This window comes from Carcharodon carcharias, chromosome 8 (assembly GCF_017639515.1).
Source record: "Carcharodon carcharias isolate sCarCar2 chromosome 8, sCarCar2.pri, whole genome shotgun sequence".
NCBI lineage: Eukaryota > Metazoa > Chordata > Chondrichthyes > Lamniformes > Lamnidae > Carcharodon > Carcharodon carcharias.
In genome coordinates, this window is record NC_054474.1 from 157962359 (window position 1) to 157986667 (window position 24309).

The following is a 24309-nucleotide window of genomic DNA, read 5'->3' on the forward strand; positions in this document are numbered from 1 at the left end:
AGATGGTTTTCCCTCACATAATGGGAGCAATTTTAACTTGTCTCATCTGACAAGAAATGGGTGGAGTGCTGAATTTACACCCCATCTATGGAGTTCAATAGAGAGTAAAATCAGGTTGGGTGTAAATGCAGCGCTCCAACCAATCCCACCCATTTCTCTGCAAGCGAGTCAGGTTAAAATTGCCCCTGGTGACTCTGGACAATTTTTTACTTGGTGTCTCCCTCTGTCCTACAATCTCTTGGGCAAGAATTTTCCCATCGGCGAGCGGAGGCAAAATGACACGGAATGACGATGGGCGGAACTCGCGAGTCATTTACACCTTCAGGTCGGCGGGGGGTGCAGCCGAGTCAGCTGTGCGCTCGCCAATCTGTCAACGGCCAATTGAAAAACAATTAAAGCAATTAGCGGACTTGCCTGTCCAATCTTAAGGTTGGCGGGCAGGTTGGGAGTGCTGGCGGCCACCTGGAAAAGCATGAAACCTCATCCACGGGTGGGAATTTAAAAATTAACATTCACTTTTACTTAAAATTATGTCCATGTCCCAACTCATGTGACATTGACAAATGAAATTTATGACACAAAAATATTTTCCCCTTTGTCTCAGGGAGATTGGAGCGCACTTCCACATTTGCCATTCTCCCCCTGCCCACACAGGGAGTGCACAGCACTGGGCGTCATGCTGGGCGGGCCTAAATGGCGGTGCGCCTCTGATTGGGAGCGCCGATCGGAGGGCCCACACCCGCTCCCACACCTCCCCCACCCCCCCAAATGGGGGGGAAATTTTGCCCTTAAATGCAAAAGTTTTTAAAACCCAAACTACCCATTACATTTTGATTGACTTTATCTTCGCAGTTAGCCAATCTTACTTTATGCGCTTGTCCATCACTTGGGCACGGGTGGGGGTTTAATTGACCTGAGTTATTAAACAGTGATGTGCCAGGGAGATGGAGATAATGAATATCTCTTTAAAAACTTGCAACACTTCTCATGTCTGCAGCTTTTCCCGTTGGTTTTGTCCTCTAAGCAGGTCCAAAAATGCATCAAATACCCAGAAGAGTGAAACACCAAAAGATGTCCTGGAGTCGGGACCTGACCCAGGTGACAGCAACATGAGGGAGCTACAACACCAGCGCCAATAAACTTAGCAAACTGAAACAGAAATTGCTGCTCCAGAACATCACTCCGCTTCCCTGCCTCTTACCTGCTCTCTCTGGGAATTGTTCAGAGCTTATCACACCCGGCGTTTACCCTGATATTAACCTTCAGAATGCCAAACAGAAGTTTACTTTGGCAGCTGTTGACAGACTTAGTGATCCAACAGAGCCCTGGCCAGTTGTGATGTTCAAAAATAAAAGTTTAATATTAACTTGTGCTTATTTTTGTGATCCAGATGCTGAAAGTTTACAAATTCAGTCAACTAAGGAAGACTGAAGGGTTCTCTGGCCCCTTTCTAACTTTTTAAAATCTGCAGCCTGCGTTTCTGCCCAGTTTGCAGTGGGAGTTTCTCTCTCTGAACCGTTTGCTTGTTCCCCGTCTGACGGATTTAATAATGTCAGGCCGGGTTATGCAGCTCAATGTTTAGCAGTCCCAGCCAGTTACCAGACCCAATCTCCAATCAGGAGGTGAGCAAAGGAACAAACTGTCAACACTGGAAATCTGAAGTGGAAACAGAATGTACAAAATTCCAGAACTCCCTTCCTAACAGGACAGTGGGTATACCTACACCACATGGACTGCAGCTGTTCAAGAAGGCAGCTCACTACCACCTTCCCAAGGGCAACTAGGGATGGGCAAGAATTGCTGGCCTAGCCAAGTAGTGCTCACATCCCTTGAAAGCATAAAAACCTGCTCTATCATAAGCCTTCATCAGTAAGGGAGGGAAAATGAGTAGAAAAAGACCAGAGTACAAAATGGACAATACCACCTGGCTGAGTTATCAAATGTATCAATAGCTGTCTAGGTCTATATCTGGAGGCGTTACTCAAATATTTAAAAAAAACAGTCCTCGCTCAATTCAGCCACAGGTTCATAAGGACAATTGTCAAACCCTTGCAATTTGGTTACTCACTCAGGACCACCAGCTCATAGTGGAGTTGGTCCTCTCCAACTTCATTGACAGCTTGACACGTATATCTCCCAGCATCGCCCGCTCGCACCCTGGGGATCTGCAGGACATGGCTTCCTGTTAAGGGGTCAAAGTTCACATTTTGGTTAACTTAATTTGAGAAGTTCTTCTCAAACAATGTACCATTAATGACACAAAGTAAACTGTGGGAATGTAGAAGTATTGAGGGGGAACCTAGTGGTTCCTCGCAAACTTCTGGAGTCTTAGGTTTCACTAAGGCTAAGTTTCGCCAAGCACAAACTGCCAAAGATAAATTATTGTGTTAACATTTCAATGAATGCTTTGTCCCTATTGGAAAATTCAGTACTTGGTCTAAAAGCTTGACTGGATATCTAACTCAAATAACACACAGCTCTTTTAGTACAATTGATCAAGACCAACTAACCAGTAAAATCAACTACAATGGACTGGACATTGTGTGGGGTTGGCCAAAAACTGATTCCCCCTCGAGGTCTGTTTTCTCAACTCTCAAATGGCCAGTGTTCCAGGGGATAAAGAAAATGCTTCAAAGACACTCTGAAACTCTCCTTGAAGTGTGGCAACATGGACATTAATGACTGGGAGGAGCTTGCTACCATTTATTCAAAATGGTGACATTCATTCCAAAAAGGAATCAAACCAACGGACCACCCGGCATCAACCTAGGCACTGGAAATGATAATGGCAAACTCAGCCCTGTCGACCCTGCAAAGTCCTCATTACTAACATCTGGGGGCTAGTGCCAAAATTGGGAGAGCTGTCTTACAAACTAGTCAAGTAACAGCCTGACATAGTCATCCTCATTATCTTACAGATAATGTCCCAGACACCACCATCACAATCCCTGGGTATGTCCTGTCCCACCAGCAGGACAGACTCAGAAGAGGTGGGAGGGAGTTGCCCTGGGAGACCTCAACATCCACTCCAGATCCCATGAAGTCTCATGGCATCAGGTCAAACATGGGCAAGGAAACTTGCTGATTACCACGTACCGCCCTCCCTCAGCTGATGAATCAGTACTCTGTGCTGAACATCACTTGGAGGAAACACGGAGGGTGGCAAGGGTGCAGAATGTATTCTGGGTGGGGGACTACAATGTCCATCACCAAGAATGGCTCAGAAGCACCATTACTGACCGAGCCAGCCGAGTCCTAAATGAGACAGCTGCTAGACTGGGTCTGCGACTGGTGGTGAGGGAACCAATAAGAGGGAAAACCATACTTGACTTCATTCTCACCAACCTGCCTGCTGCAGATGCATCCGGCCATGATAGTATTGGTAGGAATGACCACCGCACAGTTGTTGTGGAGACGAAGTCCTGCCTTCACATTGAGGATACCCTCCATCATGTTGTGTGGCACTACCACTGTGCTAAATGGGATAGATTTCGAACAAATCTAGCAACTCAAGACTGGGCATCCATGAAACACTGTGGGCCATCAGCAGCAGCAGAATTGTACTCGAACACAATCTGTAAACTCATGGCCTGGCATATCCCAACACTACCATTACCATCCAGCCAGGAGATCAACTCTGATTCAATGAAGAGAGCAGAAAGGCATGCTAGGAGCAGCACCAGGCACACCTAAAAATGAGGTGTCAACCTGGTGAAGCTATAACACAGGACTACTTGCATGCCAAACAGCATAAGCAGCAAGTGATAGACAGAGTTAAGCGATCCCACAACCAATGGATCAGATCTAAGCTCTGCAGTCCTGCCACATCCAGTTGTGAATGAAGTTGAACAATTAAACAACTCACTGGAGGAGGAGGCTCCACAAATATCCCCATCCTCAATGATGGAGGAGTCCAGCACATCAGTACAAAAGATGAAGCTGAAATATTTGCTACAATCTTCAGCCAGAGGTGCTGAGTGGATGATCCATCTCTGCCTCCTCGGGAGGCCCCCAACATCACAGTTGCCAGTCTTCAGCCAAGTCGATTCACTCCACGTGATATCAAGAAACATCTGAAGGCACTGGATACTGCAAAGGCCATGGGTCCTGACAATAATCCAGCAATAGTACTAAAGACTTGTGCTCCAGAACTTGCCAAGCTGTTCCAGTACAGCTACAACACTTGCATCTACCTGGCTATGGAAAATTGCCCAGGTATGTGCTGTACACAAAAAGCAGGACAAATCCAACCCAGCCAATTACTGCCCCATCTACTCTCAATCATCAATAAAGTAACGGAAGGAGTCATCAATGGTGCTATCAAGTGGCATTTGCTTAGCAATAACCTGTTCACTAATGCCCAGTTTGGGTTCCGCCAGGGCCACTCAGCTCCTGACCTCATTACAGCCTTGGTTCAAACGTGGACAAAAGAGCTGAACTCCCAAAGTGAGGACTGGGATTTTCCAGCCCCGTTGTGGGTGGGACCCGCCGCAGGTGAGGTGACGCCCCAGCCAGAACTCCACTGACTTGCGGTGGGACTGGAAGATCGCAGTAGTGGGTGGGTGTGGAAAATCCCGCTAGAGGTGCGAGTGACTGTCCTTGACATCAAGGCCGCATTTGACTGAGTGCGCCAACAAGGAACCCTAGCAAAACTGGAGTCAATGGGAATCAGGGGTAAAACTCTCTACAGGTTGGAGTCATACCTAACACAAAGGAAGGTGGAGGTCAATCATCATAGCCCCAGGACATCACTGCAGAAGTGTCCTCGGCCCAACCATCTTCAGCTGCTTCATCAATGACCTTCCTTCGATCATAGGATCAAAAGTGGGATTGTTCGCTGATGTTGCACAATGTTCACTATTCGCAACTCCTCAGATTCTGAAACAGTCCATGTCCAAGTACAGCGAGACCTGGACAATATCCAGGCTTGGGCCAAGTAACATTTGTGCCACACAAGTGTCAGGGAATGACCATCTCCACAAGAGAGAATCTAACTATCGCCCCTTGACGTTCAATGGCATTACCATCACTGAATCCTCCACTATCAACATCCTGGGGGTTACCATTGATCAGAAACTGAACTGGACTAGCCATATAAATACTGTGGCTACAAAGGCAGGTGAGAGGCTAGGAATCCTGCACAGAGTAACTCATCTCCTGATTCCCCAAAGCCTGTCCACCATCTACAAGGCACTAGTCAGGAGTGTGATGAAATACTCCCTACTTATCTGGATGAGTGCAGCTCCAACAACACTAACCCTAACCCTGAATTACGTTTTTCCTCGGCCAATGCAGGGACACAGAGTTTAAATTCAATTCTCTGCTCCCCATAAGGCCACACCCAAGATTAGTTAACAGTGTGTATCAAATGTTTGGTCTTCCTAGTCTGCAGGCCTGAGACTGGGGCATTCATCAGTAGAGCTACCTGATTACTGTTAAACTGCGGGACATCCTAATGCAACGCACACATCATGATGATGTGTTACACCAAGATCGTGATGACATTTGCAGGGCATTTTTTTTTCCTCCTTGTAAGAAAGACAATCTCCCTTTAAAGAGCAACTCTGTTTCTTAGTTCCCATCATCCTTGGTGGCATGATTCAGGCTTTTTGAAACATCATTATTCCTTCAACAGTTATATCAGGTTCCCCTTGAGTGGCACTTGTCCCATGAGAGCTGTCATTGTAAACCTTGGTTTGCATAGCCCAAGGCTAATGATAATCCTATGTTACAGTAACTGTACATTGGAATTCATGAAGATCCTCATTACACATCCTGTCAATCCAGAAGGTGGAAAATGTCACAGTCAGGATTAGAATGATACAAGGTAAATGCCTGCAAATGAATAATTTACAATGCCAAAGACATAGTTTGTGCAACATGAATAAGAATTTACAATAGATTCATGTAGAACGATGGTTTAAAGAATCCCTTATTCTCTCAGCTCCTTCTGTTAAACTCCTGAAATGATGCAGTCTCTTGTCCTAATACATAAGCCACATGCTTAAGCATGTCTTGTGTGTGTGTGTCTGTGTGTGTGTGTGTGTGTGTGTGTATGTGTAAAGCCCAGGAGATCCATGTCGAATTGCTGAAGACTTAATGTCCCCCGGTGTTACGCACTTAATTCCTCTGAAAGAAGGTAAACTGAACTTTTAATAGTCTTAACAGCATCAGCACACACTGCTCCAGTTAGTCATATCCCCCCCACATGCAGTTCTGCTGCCTAAGAGCTCGCCTATTTTACTGTGCGACAATAATTGAACCTCTCAGTATTTCACTGAGATTAAAATGCTTTACAACAGAGACCATGTGGTGTGTGTGGCAGTGAACGTGTTCTGCTGATTGCCCGGCAGGGTGTCCAAGAAGCCATTTTACATTTCAACAAGGCAAGTGCTATCCACCTTAGGTATGGATTTTATAAACTTATCGTACACTTCAAACCTAACAAGATAAAAGCTCTACTATTTTTGTCAACTAGTGCAAAAACGCACGTTTGTCCAGCTTCTATTTCCACTGTCAGTTGTCCAGCACTTCCATAATATGGGTTAGGTACAGACTCAAACCCCCTGTGCTTACCCCAACAGTATTCCTTAACCTTAATTTCGAAAGAGTGTACCTCATTGCGTCAGTGTGACTGACACTATTACCTATCCTTGTGGACCCTCCATATGAAAGTTTTGGGGAGATATTCAGTTTGGCCCTCCTGGTCCATATGCGCAGGTGGTACACACCGTTTCCCAACCTAGGGACCACTGGAGCAGACAACCTTTCTTCAGTACCAGACCTCGGCGCTGTTAACGGATTCTCACTAGGAACTGGATTAAAACTTTCCAAATTAATTCCATTTGGGCTTTTTGTAGCCAGTTGAAAGAGGAGATTTTTACCCCATCAATCTGAGCTCCATTTCAAACAAGTCCCCAGCAATGAAAGAACAGTGTTCTAATTCTTAACCCAACTCCATTTCAGTTATGTACCAGACCAAAGCTTCTTAAAGAAGCTTTGAAGCCCTCCTAAAGTGCTTTGGAATATTTTGAGCAATGTTCACACCCACAATGGACAGTTGCAGTTCTTTTACCTTCAGAATGGGAGCGCACTCTAACGCAAAATGGCACTGTAAAATGGAGCCAAACTACCAAAGTGCACAAAAACAAAATGAGCATCAACAAGGAGGCCTGGAACCTACCTGGAAGAATCAGGACATCATCTGTGGCAGAGAGAGCTTCACCATCCTTATACCAGGAGAGATTGGGTGGTGGAATGGCATTAGTCTCGCAGTAAAGGGAAACTGGGTTATTCACAATCACTTCCCGATGCTCTACAATCTCCTCGGCTTCATCCTCCCGGTATATCACCTCCCAGGCAGCATTCACACCATACAGCTTCTGGAAGATTGGAGGCACTGCAATGTGTGCCGGAAGCAAAAGGATCGTAACATAATTAAAGCATTGCACAAAGTTCCACTCATCTAATCAAGAGAAGCAGAAAAGAACTTGCATTTATATAGCGCCTTTCATAACCTCAGGATGTCCCAAAATGTGGCAGCCAATTTGTGCACAGCAAGCTCCCAAAAACAGCAGTGAGGTAATGAGTAGATTAAAACAGACAATTTACTCATCATCTCAGTGCTGTGGATGTTGTTTGAGGGACCGCTCCTGCTGTTCTTCAAAATAATGCACCCAAGAGGAGAGCTAAGGCTTCACCCAAAAGACAGCATATCCGCAATAGTGCAGCACTCCCTCGGTGCTGCCATTATTGAGCGTCAGCCTAGGTTTCATGCTCCAATCTTTGGAGTCGGACTTGAATCCACAACCTGCTGACTCAGGAGGTGAAAGGATGCTTACACCAGATTACTGCTACCCTCATGGTGGCTCCAGAGATGAGCAGATATGATGATTTTAGTTTCAGTTTAGCTTTTGCATAAAGTTTAAGGAAGATGGACTGTGTTCTTCAGGAGGAGGTGACTTCCATCTGACAATTAAAGTCTTCAAGTTTATACAGGAGGTTGGTGAAACTGATCTTGACAAATTATCCAAATGCAAGTAAAAAGTTTACAAGTTCGGACTAAGAAGGAAAATCAGATGATCATCGTGCAGAGCTATGGAGAAAAGATGGGGCAGTGGGACTAGATGAGTTGCTTTTACAGAAAGCTGGCACAGACACAATGGGCTGAATGGCTTCTCTCTGTACCATAACCATTCTATAATTCTATCAGCCTGTGAAATAAATAACCAGGGAAACCACAGTCCAAAGAGCTTACTAGATTCAGGGGTCAACTAGATATGTCACTGGAAAGAGAAATGCTTGAGGGATATGACAAGGAGACAGGGAGCAGAAAAGGGGAGGCAGCGGCATAGTGGTATTGTCACTCAACTAATATTCCAGAGACCCAGGGTAATGCTCTGGGGACCCGGGTTTGAATCCCACTGTGGCAGATGGTGGAATTTGAATCCAATAAAAATCTGGAATTAAAAGTCTGATGACCATGAAACCAATGCTGACTGTTGTAAAAACCTGGTTCACTAATGCCCTTTAGGGAAGGAAATCTGTTATCCTTACCTGGTCTGTCTGATATGTGACTCCAAACCCACAGCAATATGGATGACTCTTTAAAAAAAATGCCCTCTGAATGAGGCCAATAAACGCTGGCCTAGCCAGCAATGCTCACATCCCATGAACAAATAGTGATCAATCAGAATGCCTCATGAACTGGCCATGCCAGTTTGTAAAGATTTCTGTAGGTTCCAGTTGCCCTAAGAGTAACATGGCCAAAATTGAGAACAAACACTTTTGGTGATTGGAGATGCACACACACTAGGCAGCAGGGTCCAAACCTGGGGTTCAGATGACATAGAGGAATGATCTCAGCGTTTGCGGTATGTTTGGAATCCCTTTGATGCAATACTGCCTTGTAACACAATCCAAGCCATATGGAATTGTGTATATGGCTGTCAGGAAATGGGAACTGCGAGTAAGGAAAAAGGCGTATGGACTGTACAAAGGGGGCAAAGCAAATTGGCAGAGCACACAGGGACTTCATGGAAAGCTGGCAGAATTCGCACTAACTGCCAACTCAGCAATGATTACTGACCTTGAATGTTCACATGAAAATCCTTCTCATCTTCCCCTGCAATGTTTGTGGCCACACAAGTGTAACGCCCTGTGTCCGACACCCTCGTGTGTTTGATTTGGAGAACATGTCCTTCGTCAAGGATCTGGAGATGTTCAGTTGCTGCCAACAGCTGGAGTAAGAGGGAATGGGTATGATTTAATGCCTATGCTGTGGACCGGAATAAGGTTATAACAGCATGTTCTAAGACCTCTGGCCCAAGTTCTCTATGAATACAGCTACCCAATGGCATGCAGAAATCGGTGAATTTATTTTCTATCTAGCTTCATATAGTTGGTGCATACATATACATGTTGTAAAGAAAATATCAATTTATCCAGTGTTACTGTGGGATGCTGTGAAGCAGGCTTGTGGGGGGTTAATTTAATTAAACTGAAGACAGACTGCAAAGTTTAAATCATCAAAGGGTTAAGTGTAAAGTCAGGCATTGTGAAGTGGAGATGAACAAGCTGAGATGGGATACAAGTAAACACAGCATGAATAGGAATTTGCATTAGGAGATAAATGAGGCATACATTTTTAACTCAGCAGGTCTGGCAGCATCGGCGGAGAAGAAAAGAGTTGACGTTTCGAGTCCTCATGACCCTTCCACAGAACTGAGTGGATATAAGGAGATGGGTGAAATATAAGCTGGTTTAAGGTGGGGGAGGTGTGGATGGGGGGGGGGGCTGGGTGGGGTGGGGGGAGAGAAGTGGGGGGAGTTGGTGTGGTTGTAGGGACAAGCAGGCAGTGATAGGAGCAGATAATCAAAAGATGTCACAGACAAAAGAACAAAAGAACACAGAGGTGTTGAAGGTGGTGATATTATCTAAACGAATGTGCTATTAAGAATGGATGGTAGGGCACTCAAGGTACAGCTCTAGTGGGGGTGGGGTGGAAAGACTAGTGGGGCATAAAAGATTTAAAAATAATGGAAAGAGGTGGGAAAAGAAAAATCTATATCAATTATTGGAAAAAGCCAAAGGAAGGGGGAAGAAACAAAAAGGGGATGGGGATGGAGGAGGGAGTTCAAGATCTAAAGTTGTTGAATTCAATATTCAGTCTGGAAGGCTGTAAAGTGCCTAGTCGGAAGATGAGGTGCTATTCCTCCAGTTTGCATTGGGCTTCACTGGAACAATGCAGCAAGCCAAGGACAGACATGTGGGCAAGAGAGCAGGGTGGAGTGTTAAAATGGCAAGCGACAGGGAGGTCTGGGTCATTCTTGCAGACAGACCGCAGGTGTTCTGCAAAGTGGTCGCCCAGTTTACATTTGGTCTCTCCAATGTAGAGGAGAACGCATTGGGAGCAACGAATGCAGTAGACTAAGTTGGGGGAAATGCAAGTGAAATGCTACTTCACTTGAAAGGAATGTTTGGGCCCTTGGACGGTGAGGAGAGAGGAAGTGAAGGGGCAGGTGTTGCATCTTTTGCGTGGGCATGGGGAGGTGCCATAGATGGGGGTTGAGGAGTAGGGGGTGATGGAGGAGTGGACCAGGGTGTCTCGGAGGGAATGAAACCTACGGAATGCCGCGGGGGGTGAAGGGAAGATGTGTTTGGTGGTGGCATCATGCTGGAGTTGGCGGAAATGGCGGAGGATGATCCTGTGAATGCGGAGGCTGGTGGGGTGATAAGTGAGGACAAGGGGGACCCTATCATGTTTCTGGGAGGGAGGAGAAGGTGTGAGGGTGGATGCGCGGGAGATGGGCTGGACACGGTTGAGGGCCCTGTCAACGTTGACTGTGTAACTGTAATCTTATGTGTTTAAGTTTTCTTTTCTTTCATTAATAAATGTTTTAATTTAATATTTAAAATCTCCAAAGGTGGTAGTGGAATCTTTACTTCTGACTTCAGTACACATACCATCTCATAATAAAAATACAAATGATAAATTGTTGTGATAAGCTTCATCAAGTTTCCCTTTGGAATTTGGTCAGCCCGGCAATTGTCATCTGCCATATCACAACAGTGTGCCTGGGGTTTCTACGGGGAATGGGGTTGGGGAGACAGGGGATAGAATTAGTTTGCCTGAACAACTCCAGTAACATCCGCTGGAACACCTGGAGCAATGTGTGAACGACTAAAAACCATTTTTCCATCTATCTTAGTCTCAGCAAGAGATGGTGAGAGCCATGTGGAATGATTTGGCATCAGAGAAAAGGGGGTAGTGTTCAAATTTGCAGATACTGAAATAGGCGGCATGGTAATTAATACTGAGGATTAAGGATAAAAATAGAAAGTGTTGGAAATACTCAACAGGCCAGTCAGCGTCTGTGGAAGGAAAAACCAGAGTTAGCGTTTCAAGTCTGTGCAGTGAAACTTAAACTGTCTTTCTTTCCACAGATAATGCCTGACCTGTTGAGTATTTCTAGCATTTTTCTGTTTTTGTTTCAGATTTCCAGCATCTGCAGTATTTTCATTTTTTTAAAGCTTCAGTGGGGGATATAGATGAAATGATGGAAATGGTCAATAAATAAAAGTGGCAAACAGAATTCAATGTCAGTACATGAGATGGTACAATTCGGTTAAAAAGCATAATATTTAAGGAAGGCCAAGCTGGCATTTATATAGCGCCCATCACAATCCCATAGGATGGCCAAAATACTTCACAGCCGACAAAGTATTTCTGAAGGCAAATCACTGTATGTACTCTCAGTGAGGGAGAGCAGCAAGATTTGGGGTGTGGGTTTCAGGTTCACAAAAAGTAACACTTCCGATGGATAAAGTCATTAAAAAAAAAGGTACTTAAATACAGAGTTTTTTGCCAAGAGATATATAACAGGTGATAGTTGAGGTATATAATCGATGTAATGGTAAATCTATATAAAATCTTAGTAAGACCGCTGTGTATAGTAATTAGCTCCACACTACTGGAAAGATGTTGAAACAATAGTGTGAATACCGTGAAGATAAGAACATAAGAAGATATTTCGGCACATCGAGCCTGCTCCGCCAGTCAATAAGATCATGGCTAATCTGGTTGTGGCTTTAACTCCACTTTCCTGTCTGCTCCTCCATAACCCTTGACTGCCTTGTCAATCAAAAATCTATCTGACTCAGCCTTCAATATATTCAAGGCTGCGTTTGCCGCCAAAACTGTGCCTGCGTGGCCGCCATCTTTCTAGGGGGCAATGCGCAACATGAACCTCACTTATTTACTTTCAAGGACTGTGGACCATGCATCAAAATAAAGTGGCTGTCAGTACTTTGTAAAATCATATTTAGTTCTTCAACGTCATTAATTCATTGACCCTTCTTAAACTGAAGAGATTTGAGAATGTGACAGGGTATGCAAGACATGTTAAGACAGGGATCTGCCCCTTCGCTAAACCGCTAGCACTAGTGAGCTCAGTACAACGCTGCAACAATTTTCTTTCCTGTCTTGACTGAATCTTTCGGCTCACTGAATATCTAGCAACATGCCTTTCGAGCAACCTGCCAACTATGTGACGTGTGGGACCCATGGAATCCACAAATTAAGAGCTATTGCAATAACTAAGTTAGAAAATAAAATGGGTCGATGGTGTGCTGAGTAAACTGATGTGTGCGCGTCATTGGATTTCTGTGCATGCGGGGACCAGTGCGGATGGGTATCAGTGGCCATTTTGCATGGGCATTTTGTGTTGGCAGGAGGCACAATGTATATTCAATAACCCAGCTGCCATTGTTCACTGGGCGAAGAGAATTCCAAATACCAGCGTTCCTCCGAGAGAAGAAATTCCTCCTCGTCTCCGTTTAAAATGGGAGACCTGTTATTTTTAAACTGTACTCCCTAGTTCTAGATTCCTCCACAGGGGGGAAACATATTATCAGCATTTAGAAGATTCACTTGGCTTTCACCTGACATGAAGCAATACATGTACAAGCAAAGACACGAAAAATTGCCATTGTTTTCTTTAGAACAGAAGAGATTAGGGGGCCATTTGGGCAAGGCATTTAAAATTATGAATAAATTCAGTGTCGACAGAAATAGATCATTTCAATGGCTGAGGGAAAATTTGGCCAGAGAGCAGGGGAAATCCTCATACACAGGGCTGTGAGACTGGAATGTACAAGGAGAGTTTGGGATTGAAGCAGGGTTTTTGTTAACATTTAAGAACTGGTTAGATAGGTGGTTGAGGGAAAGTGGATTGAAGGGATATGGGAACAGTGTGGGAACATGGGATTCGGACACTTTGCAGGTGAAGGGTAAACATGAAGGGTAAACACCAATATGGTCACTTGCCATTCTGACTTGCAACTATATCATTGTCCTTTCTTTCTTAAAATCCTGGAGCTCCCTCCTAACAGCACTGTAGGTGCACCTACACCACCTGGATTGTAGCGGTTCGAGAAGGCGGCTCACCACTGTTGCATATTTTATTTCTCAAATCTATGCAGAAATAATACTTGTTTCTATGTGTGCAGGAATTTTATTTACAAGAGTTTTATACAATACTTTAAAATGTCTACTTCATGCTTTTGAGCTCTTTCTACTTTTCTCTGAGTCCACACCCAGGCTTAACCAATCAAGTACAGTGAGCAATGAATAGTAAATAGACTCACATAGTCAAACATAAAAAAAAATGAACACTACAACCACCACCATCTCAAGGGCAATAAGTGCAGGCCTTGCCAGCAATGCTATTGTCCCATGAAGAAATAAAAAAAATGGTTGTAATTTCTGTATAGTTCTATGAATTCGTCCATTCCCACATCCCTTGGAAGTAGAATTGGAAACAGAAAGTGCTGAAATACTTAGCAGGACAAGCAGTATCTGTGGGGAGAAAAACAGGGCTAACATTACAGCTCAATGAGCTTTTGTCAGAAACGCTGTAATAAAAGGACACATTAAGGCTGAAATATTAACTCCGATTTTCTTTCACTGATAATCCAAGACCAGCTGAGTATTTCCATCATTTTCTGTTTTTATTTTAGATTTCCAGCATCCAATATTTTGCTTTTGTGAAAGTCGGATTATTGGTCTTCGTGCTCATAAATCTTTTACATTTTGGCAGGCAAAGGGAAAATTTAAATTTAACAACAGGTCCTGAGATTAAGATCAAGATATTTTCTATGTTACAATGAGACTAGACTAGTGAATGCCAATGCTGATGTGTGTTACATGGCCATGTGGGGGAAGCTTCCTTCAGTTGACTTTTTACAAGCAGTCTCCAACAAACAATGTGTGTAAAAGATGGAATTAGAGCACGAGTTTCTCCTCGGCCAGTGGGTTTTACTGGGAAGCAGTGACTGGTCCAGATGTCCAATGGGTTCTGAAGCCTTGATCTTGATTGATCCCAGATGGTCAGATCCCTGGTCTTTAATTGGTCTTTGTTCTATTTGAATTCTGATGGAATGAAAGCCTCTTTTCCCCGCACTTTAAGGATCACTTGGGAAATGACTGTGGAGAGTCTCAAGTTCCGCAATCTCACTCAGGGACTTAGGCTACGAAGGTGGCTGTTGTGGGATGTGGAACCTCAAACCAGTGTCCTTTAGAGTTTGGGGCTGAGGCCCATTGTTGGGGCAGTGTAGGGGAAGCTTCCCTATGTGTCTGGCCTGACTGAAGTACAAGTAATTAATGCTGTGACTGGGGCCGGGGTGGGACCCGCTATGGGAGATTTGCCAGCCCAGCCAAAAGTCCATTGACTTTCAGCAGGAGTGCATGATCCCGGCAATGGGTGGGGCCAGAAAATCCCACCCTGGGTGTCTGAAATTGGACAATATTCCTTTCCCCAGTACTAAGGTCCTAATAATACCTCTTGGACGTAAAGGTTTACCAGAGAATTAAGATTCTGGGAATGAGATGCTTCGGGGGTGGGGGATGGGGAGATGGAGGTGGGGTTGCATGTAGTGGGGATGTGAGAAAGAACCTTTTTACGCAGCGTGTGGTACTAGCCTGGAACTCGCCGGCTTTGAGAGTGGTGGAAGCGGAAACAATGAATGATTTCAAAAGGAGATTGGATTGGCACTTGAGGGAAATAAACTGGAAGGCTATGGGGATAGAGTGGGGGAATGGGGCTGACTGGATTGCTCTACAGTCTCTATGGATGCGATTGACTGAACAGCCTCCTTCTGCACCAAAATGATTCTATAATTCAAAGAATTAGAAAGTGTCCACAGAATGAGCCAATTACTTCTACTTCAATTAAGTCCCTCACCCACCTCCCCCAGACATGGACAGATATGTACATATTCTTCATTCCTCATAGTTACTCACACCCAATTGAACCCTGAGCATGAGCAACTCTGGGGAATGTACAAATTCTGGCAGCTGTATCATCCCTCACAGATATGCTTACTGGAAGCAAAGATAACACCACTAGTGGCACAATTCTTGCAATTTCTATAACAGTGAGCCCACTGCCCCTGAAGACTTCCCAAAGTCTTGGGGTCAGGTTTGAGATAATTTTGTTGCAAGTTACACTCATTATTAATACCAGGATTGTATAGAAGTAAGGCTGGTTGTTCACATGCAACTTTTGGTTGCTCCCTATGAGGGGTGAAAGGCAGCGAGAGAAAAAAGTGAATCCAAAGTGGAAAGGTTTGCTGCAGGTTGTCCAGTTCTGAGCACTCATTACTGTTACCTGGCCATCCTTATACCAGCGAAGAGCAGGAGCTGGGGTTGCCCATGTCTCACACGTCAGTGTCAATGTGGTGTTCACCTTGGTCTTCACCTGAGTGGCACGAAACCCTCCTGCCATCTGATCAGCCTTTACTATCAGTGGAGGAACTGGTGTGAAAGAATTTTTAAAGCGTTATCGTCGTGGTTGACCATCATAGGCATTGTTCCAAAAGAAGATTTTGATTTGTGCTTACCTGACCGGTCCTGTTAATTGTACCAATTGAGGTTAAGCACATACAGGTGGAGGGCATTGATTGAACGGTTGCTTGAGCACATATAAAGAGACATTTATTGACAGAAGAGTTGAGTGATGTCAGGAGATATATACCTGGAATGGTTCACTCTATGAATAAGTTTATCCCATGTAAAGACTGGCTTAGGATTCTTCCTTTAGCAACTGGCTATCAAGAATATAATGTTAACTGTATGCTAATTATATTAAGATACATAAGTGAAGTGCATTGTTTAATTAAGTGCTCTGAGCACATATAAATAGGGGACATAGCTATCAATTGACTCAATTGGCTTTTTTTAACTGGTTATTTTATTTAAGTTGTTAAATTGGTACTGAAAATAGTGGACAGCTGGGACACTGGGTGTGTGAGAGGAGAGCTGTGAGGCTGAACAAAGTCAATAAACTCTCCTTGTAAAGAAAAGCTCTGTGTCTTGGTTTTGACTTCACCAACCGGCTTGGATTCTATTAACGTATAACACCTGGGTCACTGAGACACACTCAAAGGCACATGTCAGTAGGGCTGTAAACTCTGTGGGATTATCTTGGGAATTATCAGGAATTAAAGATCAATCTCTAGGGTTAAGATGCAAGCAACCCGGGAGTAACATCATAGGGCCAATTAAAGAATGTTCTTTGAACACGTTTGTTTATTAGTTACAAAAATTGGACATGGGATTAAAGGCTGTTGACTGATGGTGAGGAAATATTCAATTGTTTAATCTATTTAATTTCCAATTGGCAGGGGAAGATGGTGCATTGGAAGAGTGGATATGTCAGTTGATCAATGACAGGAGAGAGTGAGCTGGGATCTGGAGGCATGTGAGGTGATGAAACCTCTAGGAACATGCCCGAAGTTGCTAACCCTATATTTAAACCGGGTGTCTATCCATGGGAAGAGTGAGAAAAATCAGGCCAAGATCCCCAGCCACTCTTTCACACATCTTAGTAGTATTGTTGAAAAAAATAGGCATTTTCTGTTGAAGATTTTCATCTTGAACTTATCAGGACAATTTGCAAATAAGTGCCAATGTCAGGTGCAACAACAAATTTATACTGTATGTTGGCAAGTGGACCCTGATTGGTAGAGGCGTTGCCATGGAGAATGCAGTTTCCCCTGACATTGGCATTTTCTTGCGAATTGTCCTGATGAGTGCAAGACGAAAAGCTTCAACAAAAAATGTCTCTTTTTATTCAGCAATACACAAGTCTGCACTACCAAACGACTACCTCCTCGTAGCTATACCACATTAGCAGTGGCAGAGGGATGATCACAGGTCACCTGTCAGCCACGAGGGGATTAAACAAAAGGGGAACCTTACACTTGCTAGCAAGAAAAATCTGCAGAGAGGGGTGAATAATCAAAATTATCCCTTCCCATTTCTGAGGGAGTTGCAGATTGGGAAGAGCTAAGATTTGACAGAAGTTCCAATCCAAGAGTGGTGCATTCCATAATGGGATAGGAATTATTATTTTTAAAATGTAAATAAAAATTCAAGAAGAAAATTAACAAAAACATAACTTAAATGGGTCTGGCGCTCTTCTATAGCATGAGATTTAAAAACTAGCAAGGCTGAACTAAGAAAAGCGTATTTACCTCTTGCCATCCACCTCTGATAGTTCACCACTTTTTGTTTCCATACCCTGTAGTACCTGCTCAACCATAACTTGACCCTGTTTCCTTTTGAGTGCCACTTAATGTGAAATCACCGAGAAAGCACTTACTGAAGACTTTGAGCTCGTAGTCCTTCACAGCTTCCCCGGCCAGATTAGTCACAACACAGCTGTAACGACCAGCGTCTTCCTCCTGTACATTCAGAATCTGGAGGCCCCGACCTCCTGAAAACAGAAGGGCATTGTATTGCTGAACAAGGTGTATATGTGAAATCTTACTGAAAAGAGAGACAATGTTGTTGAAGCTTTTTGTCTCGCACTCATCAGGACAAACACAAGAATGCCAAATTTCAAATGATCGCAACCATTGACCCACAGGAGTAAAGGATGTTGATTCGTTGGCAAGTTGATTCTGATTGGCCAGAGCATTGCCATGGAGAAAGCTTGGGAAAGCTATGCTCCCCAAGCTTTCTCCTTGACAACACCCCGGCCAGAGATGCCTTGTCAACCAATCAGCACCCTTTTCTCCCAGAGTATAAAGTGTTGTGATTGTTTGAAACCTGGCATTCTTGCATTTGTCCTGATGAGCGCAAGATGAAATGCTTCGATAACATGTCTCTCTTTTCAACAAGGTTCAAGCTCTGTCCTAAGTGATTATATGTGAAATTCTTGAGTTTTTAATGGTGTTGCATTTATTAACGGTAAAGTGCTTTGGTTCATTCTGAGGTTGTGAAAGGTGTTGTATAAATATGAGTTCTTTATGAGTAATGATATAACAATAATCAAAGCATTAAAAGCCACTATTTTTATTTTCTCCACAGCATGTCCTCTAAAAGCAAAAATGATTGCATTGAATCCTAAGATTCTCAGGGGGCTTGACAGAGTAGATCCTAAGACGCTGGTTCCATCAACTCCAGAGTCTTGAGCTAGGGAGCATAGTCTCCATATGAGGGGCCAATCATTTAAGACTGAGATGAGGATGAATTTCTTCACCCAGAGGGTTGTGAATCTTGGGAATTTGCTCCCCCAGAGGGCAGTGGAGTATGACCAAGGCTGAGATAGATACCATTTTGGAGTCTAAGAGAATGACAGGATCTGGGGATCATCTGGCAAAATGGAATTGAGGTCGAAGATCAGCCATGCTTTTAATGAATGATAGAGCAGTCCTGAAGGGCTGAATGGCCTTCTTATGTTCTTAGTATAACTCAACTACCGACTGAAAGGCTTGGGTCTAATGGGGAGCATTTGCGCGGGAAAGGGTGCTTGCTGGGGCTTGTACTTATGGGGTTTCAGTGGTAGGAGGAATGTTATGGCCAGGGAAGAAGGCTGCTCAGTATCTCCTGGTATTTTCCCAGCTCCAGGTATTGCTACAGCCCTTTTACTAACCATATTAACATTTCTCTCTCCTGTTCAATCCTGATAAAGGGTACACACCCAGAACTGCTATTTTTCTCTTTACATTGGCTGGCCGGCCTGCGCTGTATTTCCAACATATCCTGTTGTTTTAGAAAAAGCCAACTATTTGTTATGATGGAATTGAATGGAATGGGTTGGATTAATTGGAGTTTGACACAATTAGAATGGATTTGGTCCACTGGAATTCCAGGCTGAATGCACATTAAACTTGGAAAATTAAAGAGAGAAAAATAAAGAACTTGTATTTATGTAGCACCTTTCACTACCCCAGAACATTCAAAGCACTTTAAAACAAATTAAGGACTTGTGTTCCCTTTTTAATTAGTCATTAATTTCAGGATAGCAAATGCAACAGCCAATTTGTGTACCATTAAGATTCCAGGATAAGCATGAGATACTGATCGGTTAATGTGTTTTAGGGATGTTGGTTGAGGGATAAATATTATGCTGGACACCAGGTGCTGCTCTTTGTCCAATAGTGCCTTGGGATCTCTTACATCCACCTGACAGGACAGATGGGATCTCAGTTTGATGTCTTATCTGACAAGTGGAACCTCCGACACTGCAGCACCCCTTCAGCGCTGCACTGGAGTGTCAGCCCAGTTTATTGTGCTGAAATTTCCAAAATGAGGCTTAACCCATGGCCTCGTGACTCAGAGGGCTCACAACTGGGCCACGGTTGACACATACAGGTTTGGCTGGACCAAAGTGTAGTTTTGACTTCCATTGGATAAGAATTATTTGAATCTGGAAGGGAGATTCAGCAGCTACAACTGCACATCAGGAAATCACAGGGGGAGATGATGGTGCAGTGGTAATGTCACTGGACTAGTAATCCAGAGACCCAGGGCAATGCTCTTGGATCCAAATCCCATTATGGCAACTGGTGGAATTTAAATTCAATTAATAAAAATCTGGAAGGAAAAGCTAGTCTAACAATGAAACTATTGTCGATTGTCATAAAAAACCCCATCCGGTTTATTAATGTCCTTTAGGAAAGGAAATCTGCCAACCTTACCTGGTCTGGCCTACATGTGACTCCAGATCCACAGCGATGTGGTTGACTCTGAAGCGCTCCCTGAAATGGCCTAGCAAGCTATTCAGTTCGAGGGCAATTAGAGATGGGCAACAAATGCTGGCCTTGCCAATGAAGCCCACATCCCACGAAAGTGTAACGGAAAAAAGGCTCCCTACAATCCTCTTTCCAGATGGACAATCGTGGTGAACGTGTTCACAATTACCTGATCTGCGCAGCTGGTGGGGAGCCTCCGTTTCATAAAATTGGCGCCACTACTTCTCTAACTCGGATTACACAAAATGAAACCACCTAGGCAGGGGAAATAAATACCTGGCAACAAGTGGATATTTCTGGAAGCCTTGAAGGGTATCCCATCCTTGAGCCAGGTGATGGTTGGTCTCGGATAGGCCACAGCCTCACACAGCAGTGAGGTGGGATTATTCACAATAACAATGACATCCTCTGGGGCACCATCTTCACCGACACTGGCAATTCTGGGTGTAACTAGGAAAAGGACACCACACAAGGAAATGATGATCAGCACACAGCTCTCCCACAGACCTGACACTGCCAACCAGTCTGTGAAATGAAGGAACATTCTAATCAAAAGCTGATACCGCAATCCAATCAGGGGCTGAATGGCCTCCTTCTGTACCGTAATGACTCCATGGACACACAAAATAGTTAGCATCATTTGTTCTCCAGTGATAGTCCATTAACTTTTGGTGGCCATCTTGTCTTATGTAATTTCCGATTTCTTGTTCCCACTTAACCCTTAAGCTACTCCCTTCTCCTCATGGACTGAGGAATTTGAGAACACGGACTCAAGACTTATTCCCAATCTTGCCGATAGGAGAAGCAACGGGGACAGGCAAAGGAACGGAAATGGGGTGGGGGAGGGGGAGGAATGGGAACAGTGGGAAGAATGGACATGGGGTAAGAGGAAGGGGAAGGGGGAGGAGGGGAAACAGTGGAAGGAACAGGAGCAGTGGGAATTCTGGATTTGCATGCATCATCATGTCATGAATGCTCATTAAAAACGCTACTCGCCGGAATCCTGTACCCCTCCCAATCTTGTGCCATGCCAGTGGGAAATTAGACCAGTCTGATCATGTTTGGAATAAGTGGTGTGCAGCTGTCCGCCCTCACTTTACTCGTGACTTTGAGGTGAGTGCAACATTCAAAGCCCAGCTACGTCGGCGCCGTTCCAGCTTCTCAGCAATGCCAGCGTTACATCACACTGGTGGGGGTGTAGGGTTGGCCTGCTCATGATGGGTACCTCCATACTCGGGGAGGACACCACTTAGTGTGTGCTGTGGGTCTCAGGCAGGACTGTACTCTGAAACAGTGACCAGCATTGTGACCAGTGGGGTGGGGCAGGGCTGGGCTGGGGAAGGATGACAGAGACATGAGGGTGAATGGGGTATGGTGGGGTTAGGGGAGAAGGATGACAGAGACATGGGGGTGAATGGGGTATGGTGGGGTTGGGGGAGAAGGATGACAGAGACATGGGGGTGAATGGGGTATGGTGGGGTTGGGGGAGAAGGATGACAGAGACATGGGGGTGAATGGGGTATGGTAGGGTTGGGGGAGAAGGATGACATGGGGATTAATGGGGTATGGTGGGGTTGGGGGAGAAGGATGACAGAGACATGGGGGTTAATGGGGTATGGTGGGGTTAGGGGAGAAGGATGACATGGGGGTGAATGGTGTATGGTGGGGTTAGGGGAGAAGGATGACAGAGACATGAGGGTGAATGGGGTATGGTGGGGTTGGGGGAGAAGGATGACATGGGGATTAATGGGGTATGGTGGGGTTGGGGGAGAAGGATGACAGACATGGGGGTGAATGGGGTATGGTGGGGTTAGGGGAGAAGGATGACATGGGGGTGAATGGTGTATGGTGGGGTTAGGGGAGAAGGATGACAGAGACATGAGGGTGAATGGGGTATGGTGGGGTTGGGGGAGAAGGATGACATGGGGATTAATGGGGTATGGTGGGGTTGGGGGAGAAGGATGACAGACATGGGGGTGAATGGGGTATGGTGGGGTTGGGGGAGAAGGATGACAGAGACATGGGGGTGAATGGTGTATGGTGGGGTTGGGGGAGAAGGATGACAGAGACATGAGGGTGAATGGGGTATGGTGGGGTTAGGGGAGAAGGATGACATGGGGGTTAATGGGGTATGGTGGGGTTAGGGGAGAAGGATGACATGGGGGTGAATGGGGTATGGTGGGGTTAGGGGAGAAGGATGACAGAGACATGGGGGTGAATGGGGTATGGTGGGGTTGGGGGAGAAGGATGATATGGGGATTAATGGGGTATGGTGGGGTTAGGGGAGAAGGATGACATGGGGGTGAATGGGGTATGGTGGGGTTGGGGGAGAAGGATGACAGAGACATGGGGGTGAATGGGATATGGTGGGGTTGGGGGAGAAGGATGACAGAGACATGGGGGTGAATGGGGTATGGTGGGGTTGGGGGAGAAGGATGACAGAGACATGGGGGTGAATTGGGTATGGTAGGGTTGGGGGAGAAGGATGACATGGGGTTTAATGGGGTATGGTGGGGTTGGGGGAGAAGGATGACAGAGACATGGGGGTGAATGGGGTATGGTGGGGTTGGGGGAGAAGGATGACAGAGACATGAGGGTGAATGGGGTATGGTGGGGTTAGGGGAGAAGGATGACATGGGGGTGAATGGGGAATGGTGGGGTTGGTGGAGAAGGATGACAGAGACATGGGGGTGAATGGGGTATGGTGGGGTTGGGGAAGAAGGATGACAGAGACATGGGGGTGAATGGGGTATGGTAGGGTTGGGGGAGAAGGATGACAGAAACATGAGGGTCAATGGTGTATGGTGGGGTTGGGGGAGAAGGATGACAGAGACATGGGGGTGAATGGGGTATGGTGGGGTTGGGGGAGAAGGATGATATGGGGATTAATGGGGTATGGTGGGGTTAGGGGAGAAGGATGACATGGGGGTGAATGGGGTATGGTGGGGTTGGGGGAGAAGGATGACAGAGACATGGGGGTGAATGGGATATGGTGGGGTTGGGGGAGAAGGATGACAGAGACATGGGGGTGAATGGGGTATGGTGGGGTTGGGGGAGAAGGATGACAGAGACATGGGGGTGAATTGGGTATGGTAGGGTTGGGGGAGAAGGATGACATGGGGATTAATGGGGTATGGTGGGGTTGGGGGAGAAGGATGACAGAGACATGAGGGTGAATGGGGTATGGTGGGGTTAGGGGAGAAGGATGACATGGGGCTGAATGGGGTATGGTGGGGTTGGTGGAGAAGGATGACAGAGACATGGGGGTGAATGGGGTATGGTGGGGTTGGGGAAGAAGGATGACAGAGACATGGGGGTGAATGGGGTATGGTAGGGTTGGGGGAGAAGGATGACAGAAACATGAGGGTCAATGGTGTATGGTGGGGTTGGGGGAGAAGGATGACAGAGACATGGGGGTGAATTGGGTATGGTAGGGTTGGGGGAGAAGGATGACATGGGGATTAATGGGGTATGGTGGGGTTGGGGGAGAAGGATGACATGGGGGTTAATGGGGTATGGTGGGGTTAGGGGAGAAGGATGACATGGGGGTTAATGGGGTATGGTGGGGTTAGGGGAGAAGGATGACATGGGGGTGAATGGGGTATGGTGGGGTTGGGGGAGAAGGATGACATGGGGGTGAATGGGGTATGGTGGGGTTGGGGGAGAAGGATGACATGGGGATTAATGGGGTATGGTCGGGTTAGGGGAGAAGGATGACAGAGACATGGGGGTGAATGGGGTATGGTGGGGTTGGGGGAGAAGGATGACATGGGGATTAATGGGGTATGGTGGGGTTGGGGGAGAAGGATGACAGAGACATGGGGGTGAATGGGGTATGGTGGGGTTGGGGGAGAAGGATGACAGAGACATGGGGGTGAATGGGGTATGGTGGGGTTGGGGGAGATGGATGACATGGGGATTAATGGGGTATGGTGGGGTTAGGGGAGAAGGATGACAGAGACATGGGGGTGAATGGGGTATGGTGGGGTTGGGGGAGAAGGATGACATGGGGTTTAATGGGGTATGGTGGGGTTGGGGGAGAAGGATGACATGGGGGTGAATGGGGTATGGTGGGGTTGGGGGAGAAGGATGACATGGGTGTGAATGGGGTATGGTGGGGTTGGGGGAGAAGGATGACATGGGGGTTAATGGGGTATGGTGGGTTGGGGGAGAAGGATGACATGGGGGTGAATGGGGTATGGTGGGGTTGGGGGAGAAGGATGACATTGGGGTGAATGGGGTATGGTGGGGTTGGGGGAGAAGGATGAC

The 24309-nt window shown here is 45.7% G+C and overlaps 1 protein-coding gene across 1 annotated transcript in view; it reads right to left on the reverse strand.

Annotated features, from left to right (window-relative positions):
- The window catches only part of LOC121281526 (hemicentin-1-like), a 566775-nt gene that overhangs the window by 144102 nt on the left and 398364 nt on the right, over positions 1–24309 (reverse strand). Inside the window, exons 51-56 of the mRNA XM_041194473.1 lie at positions 20317–20490; positions 17664–17777; positions 15669–15814; positions 9089–9239; positions 7184–7399; positions 2069–2182 (exon numbers count right to left, since the gene is read on the reverse strand). Of these exons, the coding sequence (XP_041050407.1) occupies positions 2069–2182; positions 7184–7399; positions 9089–9239; positions 15669–15814; positions 17664–17777; positions 20317–20490 (915 nt within the window). The remainder of the gene's footprint in view (positions 1–2068; positions 2183–7183; positions 7400–9088; positions 9240–15668; positions 15815–17663; positions 17778–20316; positions 20491–24309) is intronic.